At 37.9% G+C, this 23,925-nt stretch overlaps 1 protein-coding gene across 1 annotated transcript in view; it reads left to right on the plus strand.

Moving 5' to 3' along the window:
- LOC142349472 (uncharacterized) overlaps positions 1-23,925 on the plus strand; it is a 51,457-nt gene that overhangs the window by 17,330 nt on the left and 10,202 nt on the right. Inside the window, exon 4 of the mRNA XM_075401056.1 lies at positions 13,174-13,533. Within this exon, the coding sequence (XP_075257171.1) occupies positions 13,174-13,533 (360 nt within the window). The remainder of the gene's footprint in view (positions 1-13,173; positions 13,534-23,925) is intronic.

Consider the following 23,925-nt stretch of genomic DNA (forward strand, 5'->3'; position numbering starts at 1 on the left):
TCCTTCAGTAGTTGTAGATCTCATGCAAATAACGGCTGAGGTTGCTATAATTGATGGATTTGTAAAGACATGAAGCTGTTGACTAGTCGTTGGTCCTGTTTCAAGGCATCGTTTTGTTGTAATATCTGGCATGCTGTTGAATCGGTAAATCCATTTCTGCAGGTCAATATGAAATTCGACTGGTACTACTTCGCCCATTTCTTGCCTTCTTTAATGACTGCTTAAAATTTGTATTGCAAATGGCGTTTTCATCCCCAATGGGTAGAAAAGCAAAGTTGCTATTGATAAGAGTTGTCTTTGTTGTAATCGTTCAATTTTGAAGTCTAAAATGGATTTCCTAAATATGAAGGTGTCGTTTTTGACATCCCACATCTGTCCCAGAACTCGTTGTGTCAACGCTGTATCTCCGTCAGTGTTGTCGATAAAAGGAAAACTCGAATCTATGCTGAAGAAATTCGTTACGTTGAATCCTCCTTTTGTAATGTTCTTTTGATGCATGTTGTCTGTTCGACAGGTTCGTCTGTTGTTTTGAAAGTCTGCGAGAAATCGTCCAAGTAAAAGTTATTCATTATTGATTGACTGGCTCCAAGTGATAAGTGGTGATTAACAGTGGCACATTTCTGAGGTACATAGATAGCAAAAGAGGGCGAGAAGGTTGCACCAAATATGAGTCCCTTGTATTTGTATATTGCTTCGACGTTGTTTTTGTACCATAGAAACCGTAATGCCTCTTGATTTTCTTTCTGTTCCGCTATCTGCATAAACATGGCTTCTATATCTCCAGTAGCTGCTATTGCAAATTGTCGAACGCGTAGTAGGAGTCCAACAAATTGCAGAGAAGATCTGGTCCAGTTAGAAGCGCTTTCTCAATTAATGACCTTTGTAAAAAGATCCTGCGTTTGTTACAAGACGATTGGGTTTCTTCGGTTTGTGCTATACTGGATGATGAGGAAGATACCTCAATTGGTTGCATGTTGAGGTAGGTTCTCGGTTCGTCTCCTCAACGTAACCTTTAACAATGTCGTTCTGTATTAGGCTGTTGTAAGTGTCGGCTAAATGTTTGTCTTCATTGAGGCAGTTTTCCAATGATCGTAGTTAGGCTTTTGCTAGAAAGTATTTGTTAGGTAATTGTATGTTAAGTTTCCAGGGTAGTCCAATCTCTTACTTCTCTCCGTTATGTTTTACTGTATCCTCGAAAATTTGAATTGCTTTCTTGTCTTCTTGGTTTATTGTGGTAAGTTGTGTTTTTGTTGTGCTTGTTCCTTCACAGGTCGAAAAAAATTGTAGCATGTCTTGGTCCAATATCATATCTTCTGACTTAACCCTGTTGCACAAGGTTATGTTACGATTGCATTGGCTCTTCTCAGTGATTTGTCTATACTTGTTTGGGACTGGTCCTGTTATTGTCCATCGTAATTGTGTGAGCACTCCGTGCGGTGTTCCCGGTGGTCCGACTGTGTACTTGAGTAGAACTGTTTCTGTAAAAGCATCGGCTCCTATCAGAATACCCAATCTGTTGTCTCTGATTTGCGGCAAATTGATACCACTTAAATGACCAAAATCCATACAAACGCTGTTGAGCATCTGATTTGGCACCGTCGGCAATTGAAAATCTGTGGTAGAAGTCGCAAACACCGGTAAATTAATGATAGGTCTGTCGACGGCTCCAATCCCAAGAAAAATTTTTGTTGTTTCTATCGTGTGTTCTTGGTACAGTGATGCTACGGGGATTGTAACAGTTTTCCTATCGCGAATTCCTAAAGCGTCTGCAATTGTCTTGGTGATTTGCGTATTGTCAATTCCACTGTCAAGTAGAGCGTAAGTTTCGATGGAGACTGTCACCGAAAACACGTTCACCAGTATTGCTTGGAGCTGAACAAGTGAGTGGACCCAAATGCTCGGCTGGTTAATAATGCAAGTGTAGTTCTGGTTTCGGTTATTGCTGCCTGAGAAACTTTGCGACTTTTGGTCTCTTGAGGACTGATATTGCTGATTAAATATTTCTGAATTCGGCTGCTGTTGCTAAACATTGGATGTATTGGGCACTTGATGTGAATGCCCGTAATAGAAGTTCCAGTTATGTCTGTTGTAGCTGTTACTATTGTTGTGTTCACCATTTGGGTTGTTGTTGCTGGTGCTCTTGATTCTGCTGTTGTTGTGGTAGTTGTTGTTGTTGCTGTTGTTGTTGTTGTTGCTTTTGTGTAGGCTTCTGCTGCGTTGCCGGTTGTAACTATTGTTACCATGTTGTCTAGTTTGGTGATTGTGGTTGGGGTTAATGCTGCTCAATTTTTTTTCCACGAAGAACTGTTGTTTGTGAAATTGAACTGTTATCTCAATTCTGTCGTATTCAGATGTTGATTGAATTTGTCCTTGATTACTTGGATATGTTGCGTTGAAATTGTTACGGTGCATTGTTCAGTGATGAAAACCGTTACAATTATCTACCTGGCATCTGTATTTACTGTTGCATTGTCTTTTGGATGTTCAGAAAGACAATTAGGGCATTATTGCAGTTGTCGCAGTGTCTGCTGTCTGTCGTACACGTTTCACTAAAAAAATTTTTGACAATTTGTTTAATATCGGCTCTGTGAACAAAGCGGACATTTCTTTCTGGAGTTGATCTTTTGTTCTTGCGTCTTTCCACGTTGGTGTGTTCTCTCATAGAATGAGTATTTGTTAAAAGTGCGTGGCATATCTTCGCAAGCTTTGGCATGCTTGTCTATCCAATCTTTGAATCTAATCATATTTGGGTTAACAAGTTCTTTGCGGATGACATTTTCGTTCCACTTTACTATCATTGCAGGAGTTTTTCTTTGGCTACTCTGAGAACGGCGGATGATTGCATGTCCGGTGTAAACTCGTGAAGAAAAAAAGTCTGTACTAATTATCTGAGAAAAGCTGCAAAAGAAATGAAGCTGTCTGGGTTGTCTGTCGAAGGCTTGGGCCAGCGTTCCATTTTGTCAAGATATGCTGCAAAAACAGTTTGTGGTCTTCAAAATCATCTCTTGAGTTCGGTTATTGCATCGTGGTAAAATTCACCATTGTTTCAGTATCCAAAAACGCTTTCCTTTGCGCAATCTGTGAAAGCGTGTTGGAGATAGGTGATTTCTGTGCGTCCCAAAATGACACATTATCATGTATTGTTGATTTGAAATAACAATAACACTCGTGCCGTTTGAGGGGGTCTCCATTGTATGTAATCAGTGGTGTCTTTGACAAAATGATGTTTATGTGTGGTTTTCTCTGATTTTGTGTAAAATACAGATCGCAAAAATGTTCGTTGGTTGAATTGGTCGTGTGATTTTCAGGTAGTTGTGCAGCAGATAGGTAGAGAACTGTGGGTTGTCTGATATTGGAGCTGTCTTCGTATCTCACCATACTGTTCTCTCTGATTTCGTGTATTGCATGAGACTGGTTGCGGCGAGACGTTATTTGTATTTCCGTGTCAGATGTGTCTACTTATATTGTTGGAGGGCTGCAGTTTGTCTGTGTTAACATGTTATTCTCATTGTAACGAGGTTGATTCCGATTCTCGGGTGAGAAAATGTTTTTATCCCTTGTTTGTTTCTGTTTATTCGATGCAAGAGTTCGTGAATTTGTTAGGCAATTCTCTTTTTGTGTTGTCTGTTGGTGAGTTGTGCTACCCCCAATAATTTGTTGTTTGGATGCTTGGTTCTTTTGAGGTAACCTTTGCACGCAAAGCGTTTCGTTGTCTAGTCTCTTTATCGCTGTCACTGTCACTGTCGACGCAGCTGTCCTGTGAGGGAAAATTTGTAATGCCTTTGTGCTATCAGCGCTTTTGAATTTGTGAGTTGTTTGTCTGGAAGCTGATGGCTTTTAAATTTTGCTGGATGATTTACTATTGATGTTTTTTCCGGGTCTTGATTATTTTTGTTGGATTTCACAAACCGAAAAGGTTCAGTAAATTGATTATGCCAATTTGTTTCAAATTGCTCATTATGTTGATTTTTCTGGGTTCGTTCGGAAAATTGAGGAGGTTCGTTTCCTTCGTTTGAATCTTTAGTTTCACTATTGGAGGTCTGCTCAACATTTTTTCGAGAAGATCCCTGCTGTAAACTGTTCCGTTTCCAATCTGTTTGTTGATTACTAAGTCCCGTGCTGTTGTTTGCTGATTTTCTATAGTTTGTCCAATGTTACGCTTGCAAAACGTAATCGACACAACTGCATCTCTGCCGTTTTTTTGCTGACTGTCAGATGAAGAATGGTCGGTCTCATTTCGAAAATTCAATGATTGATATCTATCATTGCTGAGTCCGATTTAATTTGAGACAGGACAACTGGTATTGTTTCTATCGGTCAAGGTCGGGCATGAATTTTGTTGATGTGATATAATGATTGCATTGTGCAGAATTCTATCTGATGATGAATCTCGCGAGTTGTTAGAGGAATTATGTCTGTTGCGTAAATTGTATCTCCATGTGATTTTGGGCTGAATTTTCATTGTGCATTGTGTATCTGTTTGATATGATTTCTACGAAGGCGCATACATTGTTTTTGTAACAAGATTGTCTCCTGAAGAACGAACTGTGTTCATCCTTGATTTAGACAAACCGTTTTTAATTTTCTTCCATTTCAGCAATGTCGTTGTGCGTTCACCTGAGCGTTCGGCAAGTGTGGTGTTCTCGTTAGTTTTAAGGGTAAACTCGGAGATATTATGGAAAAGCTTGTCCAAGCTTGCCTTATGTTCCATCACGGTGTCATACGTGAGTTGAAGAACGTCAACAGCATTGGTCTGATACTGTTCCTCAAGAAAGTTAACTGCTGAGCCCCAATCAACCTCACGTCTCATGATTTGTTGGATCAACGTCCTTTCTTTGTTTTTCGTGCCATTGTTGTTTGGAATTGTTCAGGTTTTTCTTGCTTAGTGCTTAATTAGTTTGCGATTTTGAATAGTTTCAATTTCTTAGCAAATTTAAACAGCACTATCAAAGATAGCCCCTGTATTGTTGCGCGCAAGAGTTTTCAGTGTTACTTGAGGTTGGCAAAACTATGCTCTTTCTACTTCCATGGTTTGCTTTGTGTTTAGTTTTCTCCAATCTGTATGCAGCGTAATGCAGAGTTCTTTTAATTGTCAGCCTAAAGGCTGATCATGGATTAATTTTACTTTTTTCGAAAGAAAACTCAATTGCTATGGTGATATGTTAAAAGAGCAAAAAATATCTGAGACCCCAGTTTGCTTTTATGGTGTTGTGATATTAGTGAAAGTATGGTCTGAGTTTCTTTTGTCCTGAACTTGGTTGGGTCTGTTGGAATTTGCAGGTAGTCAGAGAAAATCAATTCCTTTAAGAAAAATTAAAGTCAAAAAAATTTTTTTACCGACTTTTGATACGTGGGGTTACTACTTGACGTTTAAATCTTCTCTGCAACGAATAACCTAATTCCGAAGCTTTGTCTGGTCTTTAATGTGCCCTCTGAAGTAGAAAATGTTTGACTGTAATTGTCCTGTTCTTTCAGGTTTTACATTTTGTAGAGATTGAAAATTCCGAAACTTCGATATCTATCTACGATAAGAAACAAGTTTTATTGTGTTGTTATTTTTTTATGTGTATGTACGTGACTGAACACTATCTACTTCAAATCAGAAAACGATGTACACGCATCTACAGCTATTAAACTGTTTTCTAAAAAAGCAATGGTTTTTGCAAGAAGTTATGATGCTTCTTTTAGGCTTATTTGCACAATAAAATTTTTTCAATGATAACAAAGACGCGTGGAGAATTTTTTTTTGTTTATAAATATGATATTAGGTATATAAATATATTAGTAAAAAGGTTTATATAGATATAGTTTACTTCGGATTAAGAGCTTTTTAGTTTTGTTACTTTGTTCTTTGTTAGAAAGATGGAACTTCAAAAAATTGTTGCTGGCAAACAATCCTTCTCTTGTCATATTCTGAGACTATTTTCCTTCACTTTTTGGAATTTGTATTTGGTTATGCTATTTCTGCATTTTTTCTGTTCTCCTTCCTTTTTGGGAATTTTGAATTTTTCCTCTCTCTATTATCGAATTCGTTGATGGGTTGTAGTTGCATATCTTAATTGTTCTAACATAAAAAAACATTGAGTTAAGTGAATACAGAAATTCGATATTGAATAGAATTCAAAGGTACTCCCGGTCTTTACGTCAATTTTTTTTCAATGTCTTTACAATTTTAGTTTCATCTCAGAAATTTTAGTTGCAGTTCGTTGTTTCGGGGACACCAATGTTGATCAACTTGCTTATAAGATCGATTTGACAATAGTGAGTTCGTAGAAATTGGTTTCAGCGGTAAATTAGCATGGAAACATATAAGCTAAAGTTATAAATCAAATCATGGAAAAGTCAAATTAAGAATCGTTGAAATATTGAAGCTTGAGCTTCAACAATTTGTTTCCGACCATTTTTTTCACTCACAAAACATGTTTCACAGCATTTCATACTCAACGGAGACAAAAAATCAACAAAAAACCTTTTAGATGCCATTTTTCAAAGAAAAACAAAATTTATCACCAAAATTTCTATGAGACCAAAATTTCATTTTTCAAAAAAGTGTTTCCTACTATTTTATTTTCACTCAGTAGACATGTTTCACATTTCCCACTCATTACAGACAAAGAATCAACAGAAATTTTTTAGACCCTGCCTTATGAGGTACCATAAATATTTTTCAAATATTATATTTCGGCGAAAAAAACAAGGGTGGCGCGCTTGGTCAAAAAATTTTCCTTTTATGTCATTGTCCCACCCCGTTGTAAACTTACATCAAAAATCACGTTGCAGAAATTGCCATTGCCGTCCCCCCTTGCATCTCTAGTCAGCTGTTTTAGCTGCTGACGATACCGAAGAAAAAATCATGGGCGATTTCGTCGTTTTTCGCAAGAAAAAAACGACGATACCGATAGTTTCTAATAATTCAAAACCGAAGATTTCTCAGCTAGGTTAAATAACTTACCCTAGCTGCCCCCTCTAGCCCCCATCAAGGTAAATATACCAATGGAGGCCCGGGTGGAGGTGTCAACGCTAAAAAACGCAAAATTATGTAAGACTGGCGTTGAATGCGTAGAATTTATGTAAGATCTACGCTCAACGCATTCAACGCTAATCTAACATAATTTTGCGTTGAAATTTTGGCGTAGATCTTACATATTTAGCGTTGAATTTTAGCGTAGATCTTATATATTTAGCGTTGAATTTAGCGTAGATCTTACATAAATTAAACGCATTCAACGCTAATCTTACATAATTTTGCGTTGAATTTTGGCGTAGATCTTACATATTTAGCGTTGAATTTTAGCGTAGATCGTCATATTAAGCGTTGAATTTAGCGTAGATCTTACATAAATTCAACGCATTCAACGCCAATCTTACATAATTATGCGTTGAATTTTGGCGTAGATCTTACATATTTAGTGTTGAATTTTAGCGTTGATCTTACATAAAATCAACGCATTCAACGCTAATCTTACATAACTTTGCGTTGAATTTTGGCGTAGATCTTACATAAGTAGCGTTGAAAGTTAGCGTTGATCTTACATAAATTCAACGCATTCAACGCTAATCTTACATAATTTTCTGTTGAATTTTGGCGTAGATCTTACATATTTAGAGTTGAATTTTAGCGTAGACCTTACATATTTAGCGTTGATCTGACATAAATTCAACGCATTCAGCGCTTATCTTACATAATTTTGCGTTGAATTTTGGCGTAAATCCTACATATTTAGCGTTGAATTTTAGCGTAGATCTTACATATTTAGCGTCGAATTTACCATTGATCTTACATAAATTCAACGCATTCAGCGCTAATCTTACAAAATTTTGCGTTGAATTTTGGCGTAGATCTTACATATTTAGCGTTGAATTTAAGCGTAGACCTTACATATTTAGCGTTGATCTGACATAAATTCAACGCATTCAGCGCTTATCTTATATAATTTTGCGTTGAATTTTGGCGTAGATCTTACATATTTAGCGTTGAGTTTTAGCGTAGAATTTACATATTTAGCCTTGAATTTACCATTGATCTTACATAAATTCAACGCATTCAGCGCTAATCTTACAAAATTTTGCGTTGAATTTTGACGTAGATCTTATATAATTAGCGTTGAATTTTAGGGTTGATCTTACACAAATTCAACGCATTCAACGCTTTTCTTACATAATTTTGCGTTGAATTTTGGCGTAGATCTTACATATTTAGCGTTTTTCTCACAAGTGTAACAAGTTTTCTCACAAAATAACCTTTGAGTGCTCTCTTGCGGTGCAAAAAACCATTTCAGACCATTTTAGGAATTCTATTTTTTTTTCAAAACTTTTAAAAAAATTAAATTTTTCCCAGTACGCCTCACATGGTAAATGCGTTGAATATGCTAAGTTAAATACTACGCAAAATCAACGCAAAATATTTAAGATCTACGCTAAATTCAACGCAAAATATGTAAGATCTACGCTTTAAAAGAATTGCGGCTCTTAGTGAAACCAAGGTACTGTGGCACAATGATAGAAGAGGCGACAAGCAAACAGGAGGTCAGCAGTTCGAGTCCCATACGCAACTGGAGGTTAATAGTTTAAGTGGACGCTTTGATTTTTTGTAAGATCAACGCTAAATTCAACGCAAAAATATGTAAGATCTACGCTAAATTCAACGCTAATTATATAAGATCTACGCTAAATTCAACGCTAAATATGTAAGATCTACGCTAAATTCAACGCAAAATATGTAAGATCAGCGGCAACTAGCGTTGACAAGTTGGAAAATTCACCGCCATTTCTTACATAATTTTGCGTTGAATGCGTTGAATTTTTGCCTTTAAATTCAACGCATTCAACGCAAAATTATGTAAGAAAATTGCGGTGAATTTTCCGACTTGTCAACGCTAGTTGCTGCTAATCTTACATGGTTTTGGCTAAATTCCTCAGTCCGGGGCGGCTATAATGGGAAAGAACAAAAGCATCAATTGAAAGGGAGAAAGAGCAAAGTCCATATTAGTGGAAAAATATTAGCGTCAATCACATGTCAATTGTCAAATTGACTATGTCTACATCAATATGGCCATCAGTTAATACCTGGAAAATGTATCGACGCGAATATGAACAATATACACCAAGGTCAAAAAATATCGGTAATAATTAAATGCAAGACCTTCCTTACGCATTGTCAAAATTTTGGGTCTTTCACAATATAGCCCCCAAGAAGTTATAACTCCACATTGAAGCATGCTATAACAATTATATTGGAGGTTGGGAGGCTGGGGCCTGTAGCAGGAAAGACCCAATTACTTTTTGCTCATTATAGAAATTTATAATGTTGATTTACCCAGGTCAATGGTTATCTTGCCAGATCTTGCAAGATTCTTGAAAGGTTGCGCAAGAAGATCTTGGAAGATAACCATTCTTCAAATATGCAAAAAATTGGAACCTGGTCCAGCAGGACCACCATGAGACGGGAATAGCCGCGAATAGCATGAGATGAGAATAGCCGGTTTTTTAATAGCCGCCAAGCGCTGGCGGCTATTATTGGGGACATCGTGTTTATTTTACAATTCAAAGAATTTGAATTGTGTTGGTGCGCTGTCTTTTTTCAAGATCTGTTCATGCTTTTTTCAGCTTTTTCGCGTCAGTGGTGATTTGGTCACACTGAAATAGTGAAGGGAGCAAAAAATCGAGTAGGATTCAGGTGTTACTTTTTCCAAAATACTTTTAAAGCTGAGTGAGACAATGGTGTTTGAACAATTTGGCGGTTTTTGAGATGCATTTTTTTTCAGGTGCGTCAATTTGACTTCTGTTTTCAGAGTTCCCTCTCCTTCAGTGCTCTTAAGATGGTACATATGTGTTCTAATTGTGAATATTTGTCTTTGCTTGAACTCATTAAGGGGTAGCTAAAACATTTTATGACTTTGTCACTATTTGTTGTCACAAAATGTTAGTGAATTTTAGATTTGCCGCCTTTTTAAAATTATCTGTTTTGCTATCACTTAGTATCATCACGGACAGGTCTGACTTGTTGAAGCATAAGAAATCTAATTAACGGCTTGAGATAATAGCTAGTGATTTTCATTACTTTGACACTACTTTTTCTCAAAAATTTTGAGTTAACTTTTGAGTTCTGCAGGTATTTATTGTTCCTCTTGATTTCTTATCATTTAATCTCACTGGGGACAGGTCTCTGAGGCTGCTAGTATGGGTTAACTTTATTGATTTAATCATTTTTGTTCAAAACTAGTGCTTTCTATGACTTTGGCACTAATTGTTTTCTATAATGATCATCGAATTTTTTCAGTTTTGCGAAAATTTTTTTCAACATAGTGTCAATTAAAGCCAGTCACTTCAGTTCATAGCTATCTTTTGTGACTTATACGCTTGTTCGTTTTTTTAAAATCTTAGTGAGTTTTTGTATTCAATACTAACAGCTCCGATTTATTTTGTAAAACAAGAGACACTTCAGATTTTCATGTCTCGTACAAAATTCTCTTTGGATCAGGTGACAGAAAGAATTACGGGAAAATGTTTGTTAAGTAAACAATGATCAAGTGTAAAAATAAAGAAGTCAGAATTTTCTGAAGTGAAAAGAGAAAAAAACAAACCAGAAAAAAGATTTTACAAAAAAGTCATTAATTATAAAAGTATAATAGTACAGTTAGAGCACTGGCATTAGTTTGATATAAAAACTTACCATGGACAGCATAAAGATTAGTAACATAACTGACTATCAATGAAAACAGAGCATTACAAAATTCAAAAGTAATTATTAACTATAATTGCGTGTAAAAAACGTGTAAGCATTTGAAAAAAGTATTCAGGATTGCTTTGTTTTTGCTAATGCAAGAAAAGGCCAAGTAAATTGCAATACTGGTTTTCCCATTATAACCACGATTTTGGTATGCTTTGGTTGAAACTTTGAGTACGTTCCTTAGTTCGATGCTCACTACAATTATGTCTTGGGGGGTGAACAAAAATTTTAAACACTGAAAGTCGCAGAAATGATTTTTTTGTTGTTTGATAAAAACGCGTCCTGTTACTACCGGGAAATCATATATGAGCGCTGCACGATATCCAGGATATCATAAAGAATGAAACACTTTATGGACATTGTGTGAAAGAAAATTTCCGGTTCAAAGTAGGATTGCAAGTATGATTTTCTTGTTACAAAAATTTTGATAACAAAATATAATCATGGGGGATTCACGTAAGAAAGGATAAGCAACAACGTCTTCGTAAGATGATTTTACAAATGAACAACTTGGGAAACGGCACTTGATAGATGTTTCCAGGACCTACAAGATCTTGATGATTGTGACAAAACATGAGGTGCCTTTGCAAGATCTTACCCAGCCAAGATCGGATGGTTTTCTTGCACGATTTGTGCAAGAAATCAAATAGCTCCAAAAATACTATCCGAGACCAACCACATTTGTCTAATGAATTGCTGAGTTGAGTTTTGCGGAAAGGGAGGAACAATTGGAAAAAGAAACTACAGATGTTTCGACATGTCAAAACAAAATGATTTATTGGTTAAAAAGTTCAAGCTAAGTTTTTATGATAGATCTTGGAATGTCTTGATAGGACCTTTGCAATATATATAATTTCCAAAATCGGAAGGTTGTTGGTTCTACCCGCCTGATTATCTATTGGAACATCACCCAGCTCATGACGAAAAGATCCCTTGTAAGAGAATGACGTCAAATTTTGAAATGTTTCAGTTGGTACATTTTATGACAATGACGGACCATGTATGGATCGTTCCATATATCCCGAGTTGAAATCACACCCCATTACCCCCAAAACTGATGTAAGAGTTGCGGGTAATTGTCTATGGGGGCATAACGGTGAAAGCTTTTTTCGCTGGATCCAAAACTCCGAAAAAAATGCAAATCTTAGTATGGCTCCGTATAAAGCCGAATCAAGCTTTCCAATTTTTAATGCGCTTTTTTAATGACAAAACATGAGGGGTAATGAGGGAATATTTAGATTGTACTACCCCCCCCCCCCCCCCAAAGTTACGCCCAAAATGATGTAAGACTAAGGAGCTGCCCGGATCGAAGTTTTGCCGAACAAAAATGTAAGAATTGCTGTGAATAGCCATGAAAAAAAAACTACCGCAAAGCACCCACATTTTTAGCTATGAATGCGGTGAAAGCGGTGAATTTTTGTAAGATTTGCGGTGAATTTAGCATTGAATTTTGGTAAGATTTGCGATTCTTAGCGGTGAATTTTTTTACCCGCTACTAAGAATGGTAAATCTTACAAAAATTCAACGCTTTCTTAGTCTTCATAGCAAAGATGCGGGCGTTTTGCGGCGAAAAAAATTTTTTCACCGCTAATCACCGCAATTCTTACACTATTTTTTGGACAAATTTCCGCTTACTGAATATCACATACATTACCTTCAGCAGCTAAATCAAAGATTTTTGTTTAATTTGCTCTCACTAACGCGGCTTCCGTTCTTCAGCATTTTTTTAACAGGAATTTTTACTCTATTTCCTACCTGAACGAGGACTCAGGCTGGTTTTGTCCACGTCAATCCAGGCTTCAGAGATCCTCTTTTTCAGAACTGACAATATTTTACAAGGTGTACCTCAGACTAATAGCTTGAAATGATTTGAACAACTTCCGAAAGATAAAAATACCTATTTTTGCAAGAAGGACAAAATGTCTAAAATTACGTATGAACACTTTACTTTTTTTCCTAGGCAAGCTATAACAACAATTCTTGGCGCATTAGACTCCCCATACATAGGAGATCCCTGACTATCAGTTCGAATTGCTTTGAACAATTTTTTGACCCGATAAAAAAAACCTATTTTCAGTATTAGATAGTCAGAAAATTAGCAAACTTCCGTATGAAAACACAACCTTTTCCTAGGCAAGGTTTTATGAGATGGGGTCATAGAACGGCCATCCGGGGTCAAATTTTTCCGCCAGTCATTAAAAATTTAAGAGTAGGGCTGCAATGGGAGGATTTTTTAATGAAAAGGCATGCATTTTCATTAAAGAATCTTCCCATTGCAGCCCCACCCGTAAATTTTTAATGGCGGGCGGAAAATTTTGACGTGGGATGGGCGCTCTATGACTAGCGTTGTACCATATATATGTTCCTTTCAATGGTAAATAAATTTGGTCAACCCCTCTGATTTTGCAAAGAAAACAGCTATAATGCAAACTTTATTTATGCAGTAATCAACAGCTACACCGAAGATGTCATGCGATCTGAGGTGTTGGGAGCCAGAACAATCGGGGGCGAAGCAGCTTTAATCACTGGAAACGTATTTTTCTGTTCGGATTCCAACAACTGCAACTTTCTTCCGACGCCAGATAAGTGCACGATAAGGCACGGGATTGTTTCGGATAACAACAACCTAGCAGGCGACGTGCCGGGGAATATTTGTGAAGAACTTGAAGCTGATTACGCCCCGGGTATGGAGTGTGAGGGTGGTCTGATTGGCGACTCGGAAGCAATTTCTGTCAACCTGACCTTCTTCCCCTTGTCAATCCTGAACGAAACGACCATGCGCGGCATGTATAATGAAGCCAAATGTAATGAAATTCAGAATTTTCTTATTTGGATCTTTTAGATTCCATCGCCTACACACACACACCACACCGCCTTCCCGCGTCAACATTACCCCCTGATTACCCCCCCCCCCCCCCCCCCTAACTGATTTAAGAGTAGGTGTTAAATGCCTATGGCGATTTAATTGCGATTTAATAATAATAAATTTGTTCTCAAACTAATTCCAATTGACAGAATAAACAACACATTTTTAGCGTTGAATGCGGTGAAGAAAAAGAATTCAACGCTAAGAATCGCAAATCTTACAAAAATTCACCGCTAAAAATTATACATTTTTTGCGGTGAATTTTCGAAAAATTCGCGGATTTTAGCGGTGAAATTTTTATTTTCACCGCTCCCCTTGGTAGCGGTGAAGTATTGTTTTTCAGCGCTTAAGCGGTAAAAACAATCGTCCCTAAAAACTATAAATCTTACAAAAATTCACAGCTAAAAACCGCAAATCTTACAAAAATTCAACGCATTTGTTTTCAACAACGATTTTTGATTCTGATTTAAATTCACGTGGAATATTACGTAATTACGTAACAGATGGCGCTGTGGTATAAGAAGTTGTTGACATGCAGGATGTGAGAGGTTCGAACCCCGGTAACTAATTTTCTTTTTGTTAAGAAATCCAGTGAATGCGGTGAAAAAAATTCACCGCTAAAAACGCAAATCTTACAAAAATTCACCGCTAAAAACCGCAAATCTTGCGAAAGTTCACCGTTTTCACTGCATGCATTGCAAAAAGATGCGGCGCTTCGCGGTGAAAATGTTTTTTCCCGCTATTCACCGCAACTCAAACATTATGTTTTCGGAAAACCTCGACAGGGGGATAAACTATGTAAGACTGGGGCGGGGCAAGGGGAGTAAGTTATAGATTTTACCAACCTAAATTTACCCCCGAGAAGATGTGAGATTAGGGGTTTTTTTAGGGGGTAAAAAGATGTAAGATTAGGGTTGGTAATGGGAGGCAAGGGGGGTAATGGGGAAGAGTTTTTAGATCCCCCCAAAAAAATTTCAATCAAAAATTGTCCCCCAAAAAGATGTAAGGTTATGGGGGTAAAATTAGGGGGAAGACGATACAACCTTAGGAGGGCAATGGGGAATAAGAGAGTGTTAGATTTTACACCCCAAAACTCATACCGCAATAAGATGTAAGTTTAGGGTGTAATTATTGGGGGGGGGGGGGGTGGGGTAAAACTATGTAAGGTTACGGGCAGTGGGTGCAATGGGGGAATTTTTCCATTTTAACCCCAAAAAAATTGACGCACAAAAAGATGTGAGGTTAGGGGTTTCGTTAAGGGGTTTAAAATGTAAGACTTGTGGGGCAATAGGTAGTAAGGGGGAACTGTAAGATTTAACCCCCAACGCAAACAAAACTCGAAAAGATGTAAAATTAGGGGGCAGAATGATATAAGGTAACTGAGTAATGGGGATTAAGGGTTATTAGATTTCAGGTTGTTAGATTTACCCCCTGAAAACACACACCCTAGCAAGAGGTAGGTGTATTTAAAGTGGGGGGAGGAGGAAGTAATTGGGTTTAATGGGGGGATTTTACTCCCACAAACTACTTCCAAAAAATTGTAAGGTTTGGGGGTAAATTTAGGGGTTGAAATCATGTAAGGTTAGGGGTAACGGGGAGTAGGGGGGATTGTGAGAGTAAACACACCTCAAAAAATACCATTCAAAAAGTGCAAAAATAGTTGTTAATATTAGGGGGTAAGAATGGAAGGTCTGGGGAACAGGGGTGAGTTTTTGTACTTTAATCCCCAATTGTAACCCACAAGAAGATTAGGGGTATTTTTAGGGGGCAAAGCCATGTAAGATTTGTGGTTCTGGGGTGTAATGGGAGAAATTAAAGAAAGTTCTACCAAAGAAGTCCACAAGAAGATGTATTATAAGGGATCAAAATAGGGGTTTGGCAAAAAAATAATGTAAGATTAGGGTGTAATGGGCAGTAAGAGGAAAACGTTAGATTTATCCCCCCCCCAAAAAAGATTACCCCCCAAAAAGATATAAAATGAGAGTTTAATTTTTGGGGGTAAAACGGTTAATGATAGGGGGTAATGTGGATTAGGTGGGAGTTGGTCAAAATTACCCCACAAGTTTACCCCCAAAAGGATTTAAGAATATGGGGTTACTTTTGGCAGGCAGAAAACCTAAGATAGTGGGTAATGGGGATTAAGCAGGGGAGTTTTAGATTTTGAAAAAGGGGGGGTAGGGAGGATATATCAGGCGGTTATGTAGAGTAATGGGGGATATTTAGACTGAGCCCCCGAACTTTGCCCCAAAAAAGATATAGATTTAGGTAGGGGGGGGGGGGGTGTTAGAGAGGTAAAATGATGTAAGATTGACGGGAAAAATGTTCAATTCATATACATGAGGAGCATCGTTGCTCAAAGGGCTAGGGCAAACTGGCTTGAGGGACGGAGGTTTTGGTTTCAAGGCTGTCACTCTACGAAAATGGAAGTAAAACGATGTAAGAGTGCTGCTGCGAAGGGAGATGAAATGACGAAAGAGTAGGGGTTACTGGGGTTAAAACAAGGCAACAGTGTTTGCGTAATGGAGGCAAAGCGAGGCAAGACTGAGGGAGTAACCCCTCACTCTTGCCTCGTTTTACCCCCTATCACCTCCCAAAGCTTGCGTCGTTTTACCCCCGTTACACCCTACACTTGCCTCATTTTTCTTCCATTTCCTTCACTCTTGCGTTGTTTTGTCGCCATTAACCCCTACTATTGTATCGTTTAACCCCTATTACCTCTACTCTTGCATCATTTTACCCCCCCCCCCCCCGATCCACCCCCCCCCCCAAATTACCCCAATTGCATACCACTCTTGCATCAAATTACCCCCATTCCCCTAAATTTTATAAGAATTTTGAAGCGAATTGGCTAAGAATTCCACTGATTAAGCCCCACCAATCTTGCATTTTGTTTGAGTAAATTTTCGAAATGGGTTAATAGTAACTGACAATATATAATTGATAACGTACCTCTATATTGCTTATTGCTAGGGGATAGTGACAGTTTTTAATTGGGTAGAAATATCTTTCGCAGAAAAAAAACAAGCGTTATTTGTTCATCTAATAGGAGATCAAAATGTTATTTTCAGGTACTATCGGAAATTGTTACCCAATCGTTTTAGGCATCCGAGGGTTGTTTCCAAACGCTTCGGATTTTTTAACTGTCAATTCGTAGCTCTGAATGAGAATTGAGAAAATTGTCTTCAGAACGCATTCACAAAAGTTTTGAGTCGATAGAATCATCGAATTATTTAGCGAAAACATAGTTTAAGTCGGATCATGTTTATGCTCTTTTTACAGAGTTAAGATTTCGAGTTGAAGATTGGAGCTGAAAATCTGCTGAAAGTGTGAGTCGCTGTCAAGAGAAGCAGAATGCTTTTGTCGTCAGGTAGTGAGCCAAATCTGCTCATCTGTGGAGTCAGTATGATCGCCAGCGACACGTATTCAGGCCAGTAACGTAATTTCTTACACCGTTATTTGTTTCCAGGCGTCTTTCATTTTTTTGCGTTGAGGTTTTAATCCCAGCGGGGAAGAGGTGCCTTTTGTGAGCCAGTGTCGGTGATACAAAGGGATTTTGTTTCCGTTTTTTGTTAGTAGAAATTGTTTTGATCCGATATACCAGCCTATCTTCTGATCAGCAGCCTAATTAGTTACTGTGAGCAACTGAATCTAAAATTAGCTTTGAACTATTATTTGCAACCAGGAACGGAAGACTAAAAATGAGTTTTTTTAGTTTGCTTGAGGCAATTATGAGGCAGAAAGTTTCACTGGGGTGAGAGCTGCGTCTTAGCGTGTAGAGCAGTGCCCCTTGTCTTTGCTTGAAATTTGGCTCTGAAGAGCGAACATTTAGATCCCGGAAAATCTTTAGAAGTTCCAAGTCTATAGTGTTTTAAGGGAATTCGGTTTTGGGTCCACATTGCAGTGAGGTTGCATTGCGAGGCCATTGTGGCAAATTTCCTTTTTTCCGTCGACGGAGTGTGGCTTGCAAACTTGTTCGCAATTCATTCAAGATGCATTAAAATGAGGGTATACACATAGACTTGGAACTTCTGGAGATTTTCCGGGATCCACATGATCGCGCTTCACAGTCAAATTTCAAGCAAAGATAAGGGGCACCGCTCTACACACTAAGACGCAGCTCTCACCCCAGTGAAACTTTCTGCCTCATAATTGCCTCAAGCAAACTAAAAAAACTCATTTTTAGTCTTCCGTTCCTGTTTGCAAATAATAGTTCAAAGCTAATTTTAGATTCAGTTGCTCACAGTAACTAATTAGGCTGCTGATCAGAAGATAGGCTGGTATATCGGATCAAAACAATTTCTACTAACAAAAAACGGAAACAAAATCCCTTTGTATCACCGACACTGGCTCACAAAAGTCACCTCTTCCCCGCTGGGATTCAAACCTCAACGCAAAAAAATTTGAAAGACGCCTGGAAACAAATAACGGTGTAGGAAATTACGTTACTGGCCTGAATACAGTGTCGCTGGCGATCATACTGACTCCACAGATGAGCAGATGTGGATCACTACCTGACGACAAAAGTCTTCTGCTTCTCTTGACAGGGACTGACACTTTCAGCAGTTTTTCAGCTCCAATCTTCAACTCGAACAAAACTTTAAACCAGGAGGGATGCAGCAGATGAAAATCGATTGTGTGTATTTTCCTCCAATCACAAAACATGATGACTTTTTATCTTTTAAAAAGATAATGCTACATATTTTTAATCACTCTTCCAATATTTGAAAAACTGTGTATATCTTTGACTCCCCCGTAGTTTACCTATTTTGAGATTATTCTTGCAGTTTTCTTTCAGTTGGTTTGTGTTTTAGATTTAGGTATGTCTACTTCACGATGAGAAATAAGTAGCTCCATTTCTTGAAACCTTACGTCTGTAAAAAGAGCATTTAGTTCGTAGTTTGAAACTCAAAGCATTGCAATTGTCGTACGCAAATGAGATTGCGTACTTAATCTTGAGTCGCGAGTGACGATTATGTTGTATATCCTAACTTGCGCGGCGAGTGCGCTTTACACAATTTCTAAATGAATTCGCTCAGCGAATCGCTTGGTAATTTTTTGTCTACTTTACTTGATTAGTAAGACAGTTAATGAAAAATAAGTTAAATTAGGCAACTGTTCGCGAAGTGCAAAACTAAAAGAGTGAGTATTAAGGCAACTGGTATTACAGAAGTCACAACAAGTATGAACAATATTTTCCCGCTACGGGAGATGGGAATAACAGACTAGCATGTGAAATAACATTGACTTATACACATGCCCTTCAGGAACAAGTACACTAAAATAAATTAAGTACATCGTATAATAAATTTACTGCACTAAATTAATTTATGATGTATGACATTTCTGCCGCTTCAATGAAAATTGAAGTTGCGTAAAATAAAATTTTAATAACAATATGAATAATATTAATACTTATTCACCGGTTAAATAGTATCAACAATATATGTACTGGTTATCATAGCTAGTCATAAATAATAATGTATCAAGTTTTAATTATTCAAAGTTTTCACAAAGTCTTCTTCATTCAAAGTTATTCAAAGTCTTCTTCATCAATTATGAGCTCATTTGATGTACTGTGATCCGCTGGTAGTATACGAGGATCTGTTGGTGATACCTGTCCTATGATAGGTGATGGGAAGTAATTTTCTTTGGGTTCAACCCGCGATGCTGTGTCTACAATTGTTTGTACAACTGAAGGTTGTATCGATTCAATATCTCCTACGCGTCGTTTCCTGCGGGGTGGAGCAAAATTCGGGGGGCAGGAATTAGTAGATTCACCAGACGAGTCTTCTTTATCGCATCCAAAGTATTTAGGACTTTTTCTAGTCCGTTTTGTTGCTCTGATCGGTATTTGTTGTAATGGTATTGCTGGAGCCGATGTAGATGGCAAGATTAATTCTGCTTGGTTATTTGTAGGAGGGGGTGCGAACAATACTTCTCCAGTTATGATTTGCTGTTCGGGAGCAGCCTCGGGAATTTCGGGTAATACTTGGGGGCGAAATTTTCCGGAATTTTGGGCATACGTACCCGCATTGCACGAGCAATGTTTGATTTATTTGATGAGACACCGCTTCCAGTTTCTCCCTTGCGATGCTTCATCTTCCGATCTCCCTTTTGTATGCGCGTGGACTCTTTTATGTGGCTAAGTATCTTAGCCTCAGTTGTCTTCTCATGCGTGCGGGGTCCTCGACGGTTAATATATTCTGTTAATTTCGTTTTCCGTTCTTCCCGAGGACCAAATTTGGCAATGTCACTATTGCGCACTGTTACTTCCACTTTCCCCGGTTCGCGAATGACAGAAGTATATTGATCGGTCTTTTGTACCACAGATCCTTGAGCCAACACCTCATACAGTCTTTTCTTGGATCAGATTTACAGATTTTTCTTGGATCTTTTATGGACATGTTTCTTCCGAGCAATGTTCAACTGTACGGCGTGTTCTTTTACAGGTAGTGGACAATGCGCTTTTGTGGTGCGAAGGAAACGGGATTAGTTGTCTGTCGCTAGACGTTCACGTGTGGTAGCGTCCTTTGTTGCCTTGGACATGTTGCGCTCGATTTCATTGTCGCTACGGCTGTTACCCCAGTGGTCCTCCGGCAACAATTCATTAGGAGTTAGTGTTTCTTCATCTAAATAATGATTCAAAATTTTTTCATAACTTAGATCAGATGACTTTGGTTGAGTACTTAGGTTACAAAGCGGTGTATTGGCTTTGCGCCCAAATTGAGATTCGTATGGCGAAAGCTTAGTTGTTTTATGTTTACATATGCGAAGCTGGTATATAATTGATTTTAATGCTGCTTTAATAGTGAACGAATTTAATTCTTTATTTGCTTCTTCTATACATGCTAAGCGTTGTTTAATAGTACCAATAAGTCTTTCAACTAGTCCTTTTGCACGATGGTCATTCGCCGGAGCTGGTATTAATGTGATATTATTTTTCATACAAAAATTTTTCACTTGGTTATCTATAAGACAACGAGCTTGCTCTATTCTTAAGGAACGAGGAAATTCATGAATTTGTATATAATTATCTAAAAATTTTATTACATTCGATGCATTTGCATTATCAACTAATTCTGCAGAAGGATATTTTGAAAATATATCAATGTATGTTTAAATGTAAATTTCATGTTCTTTTTCGTTATTAATAGGTCCTGCAAAATCTATTTGTATTTCTTGGTTCGGAACTATACTTGGTGTATGAGCTTTAAATTGTTTTGCGGGAATGACAGATTTTAAATTTTTACCGATAGTAGTGCAAGATTTGCACTCTATTGCTTTGACGAGTAAATCACGATTCATGTATGGCCACCAGCAGTGCTGAGCCATACATACCATCCCCCAGCTACCTGAGTGACTCGCATGCAAATCTTCAATGAGTGCATCTTTGAGCGCGTTCAGTTTGGCTACCTTCTCGTCCATACAAACACATCCGCTATTCACATGAAGGTCCCGCCAATAGCTATGGAGATACGGGTTGAGGGCCTTTAATCGTTCTTCATCTCCCCTGATTATGCAATCCCGAACCTCCTTCAGAACTGCATCCTTGCTTGTTAGGGATGCGATTAGCCCTTTGTTGAACACCTTGCCCACCACTTTCTCAAAGGACACCACTTGAGGGCTATCCGTGAGTGGGGTGCTTAGATTAGAGTGAGATGATGATCTGCGTGGCGTGCTTGTTGTTGCATTATCCGTAAATGATACGGATGATGCAACAACATGAGGCGAAGCTCTTGTTGTTCGGGATGAGATGGATTTTCCCTTTAGAGATGAAGCTTGTTGACTCATTGTTGATGAGAGTTGAGTTTTTTCAATTAAAATGATTGACAAAGAGGAAGACAACTGAATTTCAGGTTGAGTTTGGGCAAAAAGCACTTGTTTGTTGTTTGTTAATTGGGCACGTGAGTTATTTAAAGTATTTGAGTTTGGATTACTAAATAAGGTAGGAATTTGAGACTGATTTTTGATTGAAAAGTGAGAATGACTTATTGAAGCAAATTTAGGAGTATTTTGGTAAGCGAGTGACGCTTTTCCTGTTTCTACAAGCATTTGAGACTCAATTTGCAGAGGTTTAATTGTAATTGGTAGACTATATGACGCAAATTTAGAATGAATTTGGTATTTAGTAACTTGCTTTGCAAAAGAGGCATCTGAAGAATGCAATCTAATCTTTTGAGTATTTAATAAAGTATTATGCTTTGCGAGTGTTAATTTGTTAAATGTAAAGCGTACTCGTGATGCGAGATCAGAATTGGTATTAATTAATTTGTAAGTGTTTACTTTTGAAGTAGGATATGTATGTGCGAATACTGATTCATTTTGAGTTGAATGTACACTGATCATGTACACTAATACAATTAACACTATTAGTGGGATTAAAAATCGGGTTATATTTGATCCGCGAGTGAGTTAATATTTTGAGTTAAGTGTACGCCCGAGGCGTGTTTACTATACTGATTATTGAATTTAAGGGAGGTTACGTTAGAGTTGTATTTTCGCGCCGCGAGATTTGAACTAACATTTGTTAAGCGTACACGCTGAGCGGACTTTATGTCAAAGTTAGAATTTTGTTTTGAGAATAATTTTAAACTATTGTTTCGCGGAGTGAATAATTCGTTAACTTTTGTTTGAGGATTTGGTTTGACATAATCTATATTTAAAACTTGTTCAGTATTAGTGGTGGAATTTTTTATTTTCACCATCGATATCAATATATAATTTATTAAGTGAATGAGCTAAAATGTTGTGTTTTTGTTGAAGTAATTGGGCATCAGAGTGTATGCTTGATAATGTTGCGACTAAAAGTTCCTCATCATATTTTGAAACACTTTTTGCTGATTGATATGGATTTCGAGAGATGTAATCAACTAGTCCCATCTTCGCGTCGGGCAGATGCTCTATTGAGAATTGATAAGGCAAAAGACGATCAACCCATCGTGATAACCTACTATTGTAACTTTTATTTGATCGATGTTCTTTTAAAATAGAAAGTAATGCGCGATGATCAGTGATAATAGTAAACTCTTCTGCCCTTTTGATGTTTTGGTTGAAAATTTCTATGGAGTTTAGATTTAACAATGTGTATTTTGGAGCGACCAATACGTGTAATAAGTTGAGGAAATTGTTTCGCAATACGTGTTTTAAATGGACATTGGGATGTGATAGTGTTGACCATACTCCCTTCATATTTTGGGGTTTGAGTTACTGAGATTCCGAGAGCGTCAAACAAGTCTCTACCAACTAGTGGTTTCAGCCCGTCACGGACCACCACAAATTCAGCTTCTTCAAGTCGCCATCCATTGCTCGCAATTGGTGCCTGTATCATACCCGTCACGTTTATGGGTTCGTTTGAAAATGTTTTGAGTTCCTGGGGAGGCGCTATCATCAACCATCGAGCAAGGGAAGAATTTTCCACTATTTCCGCAGCAAGAGACTCGGATAAAATACTGCATACACTGCCTGAATCAATGAGAAGTCCTACTTGGGTATTACCAATTTGCAAGATGGTGTTCTTTGGTTCAATCTGTATTGCGTTACTTGCGATGCTGGCGACCATATTATCATCTGAGCTATCGTAATCTGATTCGCATTGTGGGTTATAATTCATATTTTGTATGGCATTTACCGTGTGATCAGTTGAAGTTTGTTCAACAGAGTTAACATTAGATCGGATGGGTTTATTTGATGATGACTTCGGTTTCCTGCACACTCGCGAAAAATGATTTTGTAAACCACAGTTATTGCAAGTCTTGCCTCTCGCAATACACTTGACTTTATGATTTGCTGACCAAGTTAAACCACAGTTTCTGCAGAGTTGATTTGGTGGTCGAGTGAAACTAGATGTAGTCGGCCGTTGACTCGGTGGTCGAGAAGGTCGTTGAGAAATTACTGCGTTAACCTGTGGAGCAGGTTGCGAGTTTGTAATTTGTAGTTGAGTTCTTTGACCTAATTCCATATATATGGCCAAACGTAATGCTTGAGCTGGTTCTAGAGTTTCTCGCAGCAATTTCCTTTGGATTTCCGGATCTAACATATTCGCAATAAATAAATCTCTAATAAGAGTATCTTCTTGACTCCCGAGTTCACAATTTTCAAAAAGTTCTTTCAATTTTCCAAAGAAATGTTCAATAGACTCTCCTCTTGTCTGCTTTGTAGTGAGAAGTACGTACCTATCAAATGTGATATTGCGCTGACGAATAATTTCTGATTCCATGATTGTCCAAAGTTCTGCTGTTGTTAGAATGTCCATCTTGAGGTTGGGTTTCTGCTACAAACAATTCGACGTCCTTCGGTGCCCAAACTGAGATATAGCATTGACACAGTCTTT

The sequence above is a fragment of the Convolutriloba macropyga genome, chromosome 11, assembly GCF_964194025.1.
Source record: "Convolutriloba macropyga chromosome 11, txConMacr16.3, whole genome shotgun sequence".
NCBI lineage: Eukaryota > Metazoa > Xenacoelomorpha > Acoela > Convolutidae > Convolutriloba > Convolutriloba macropyga.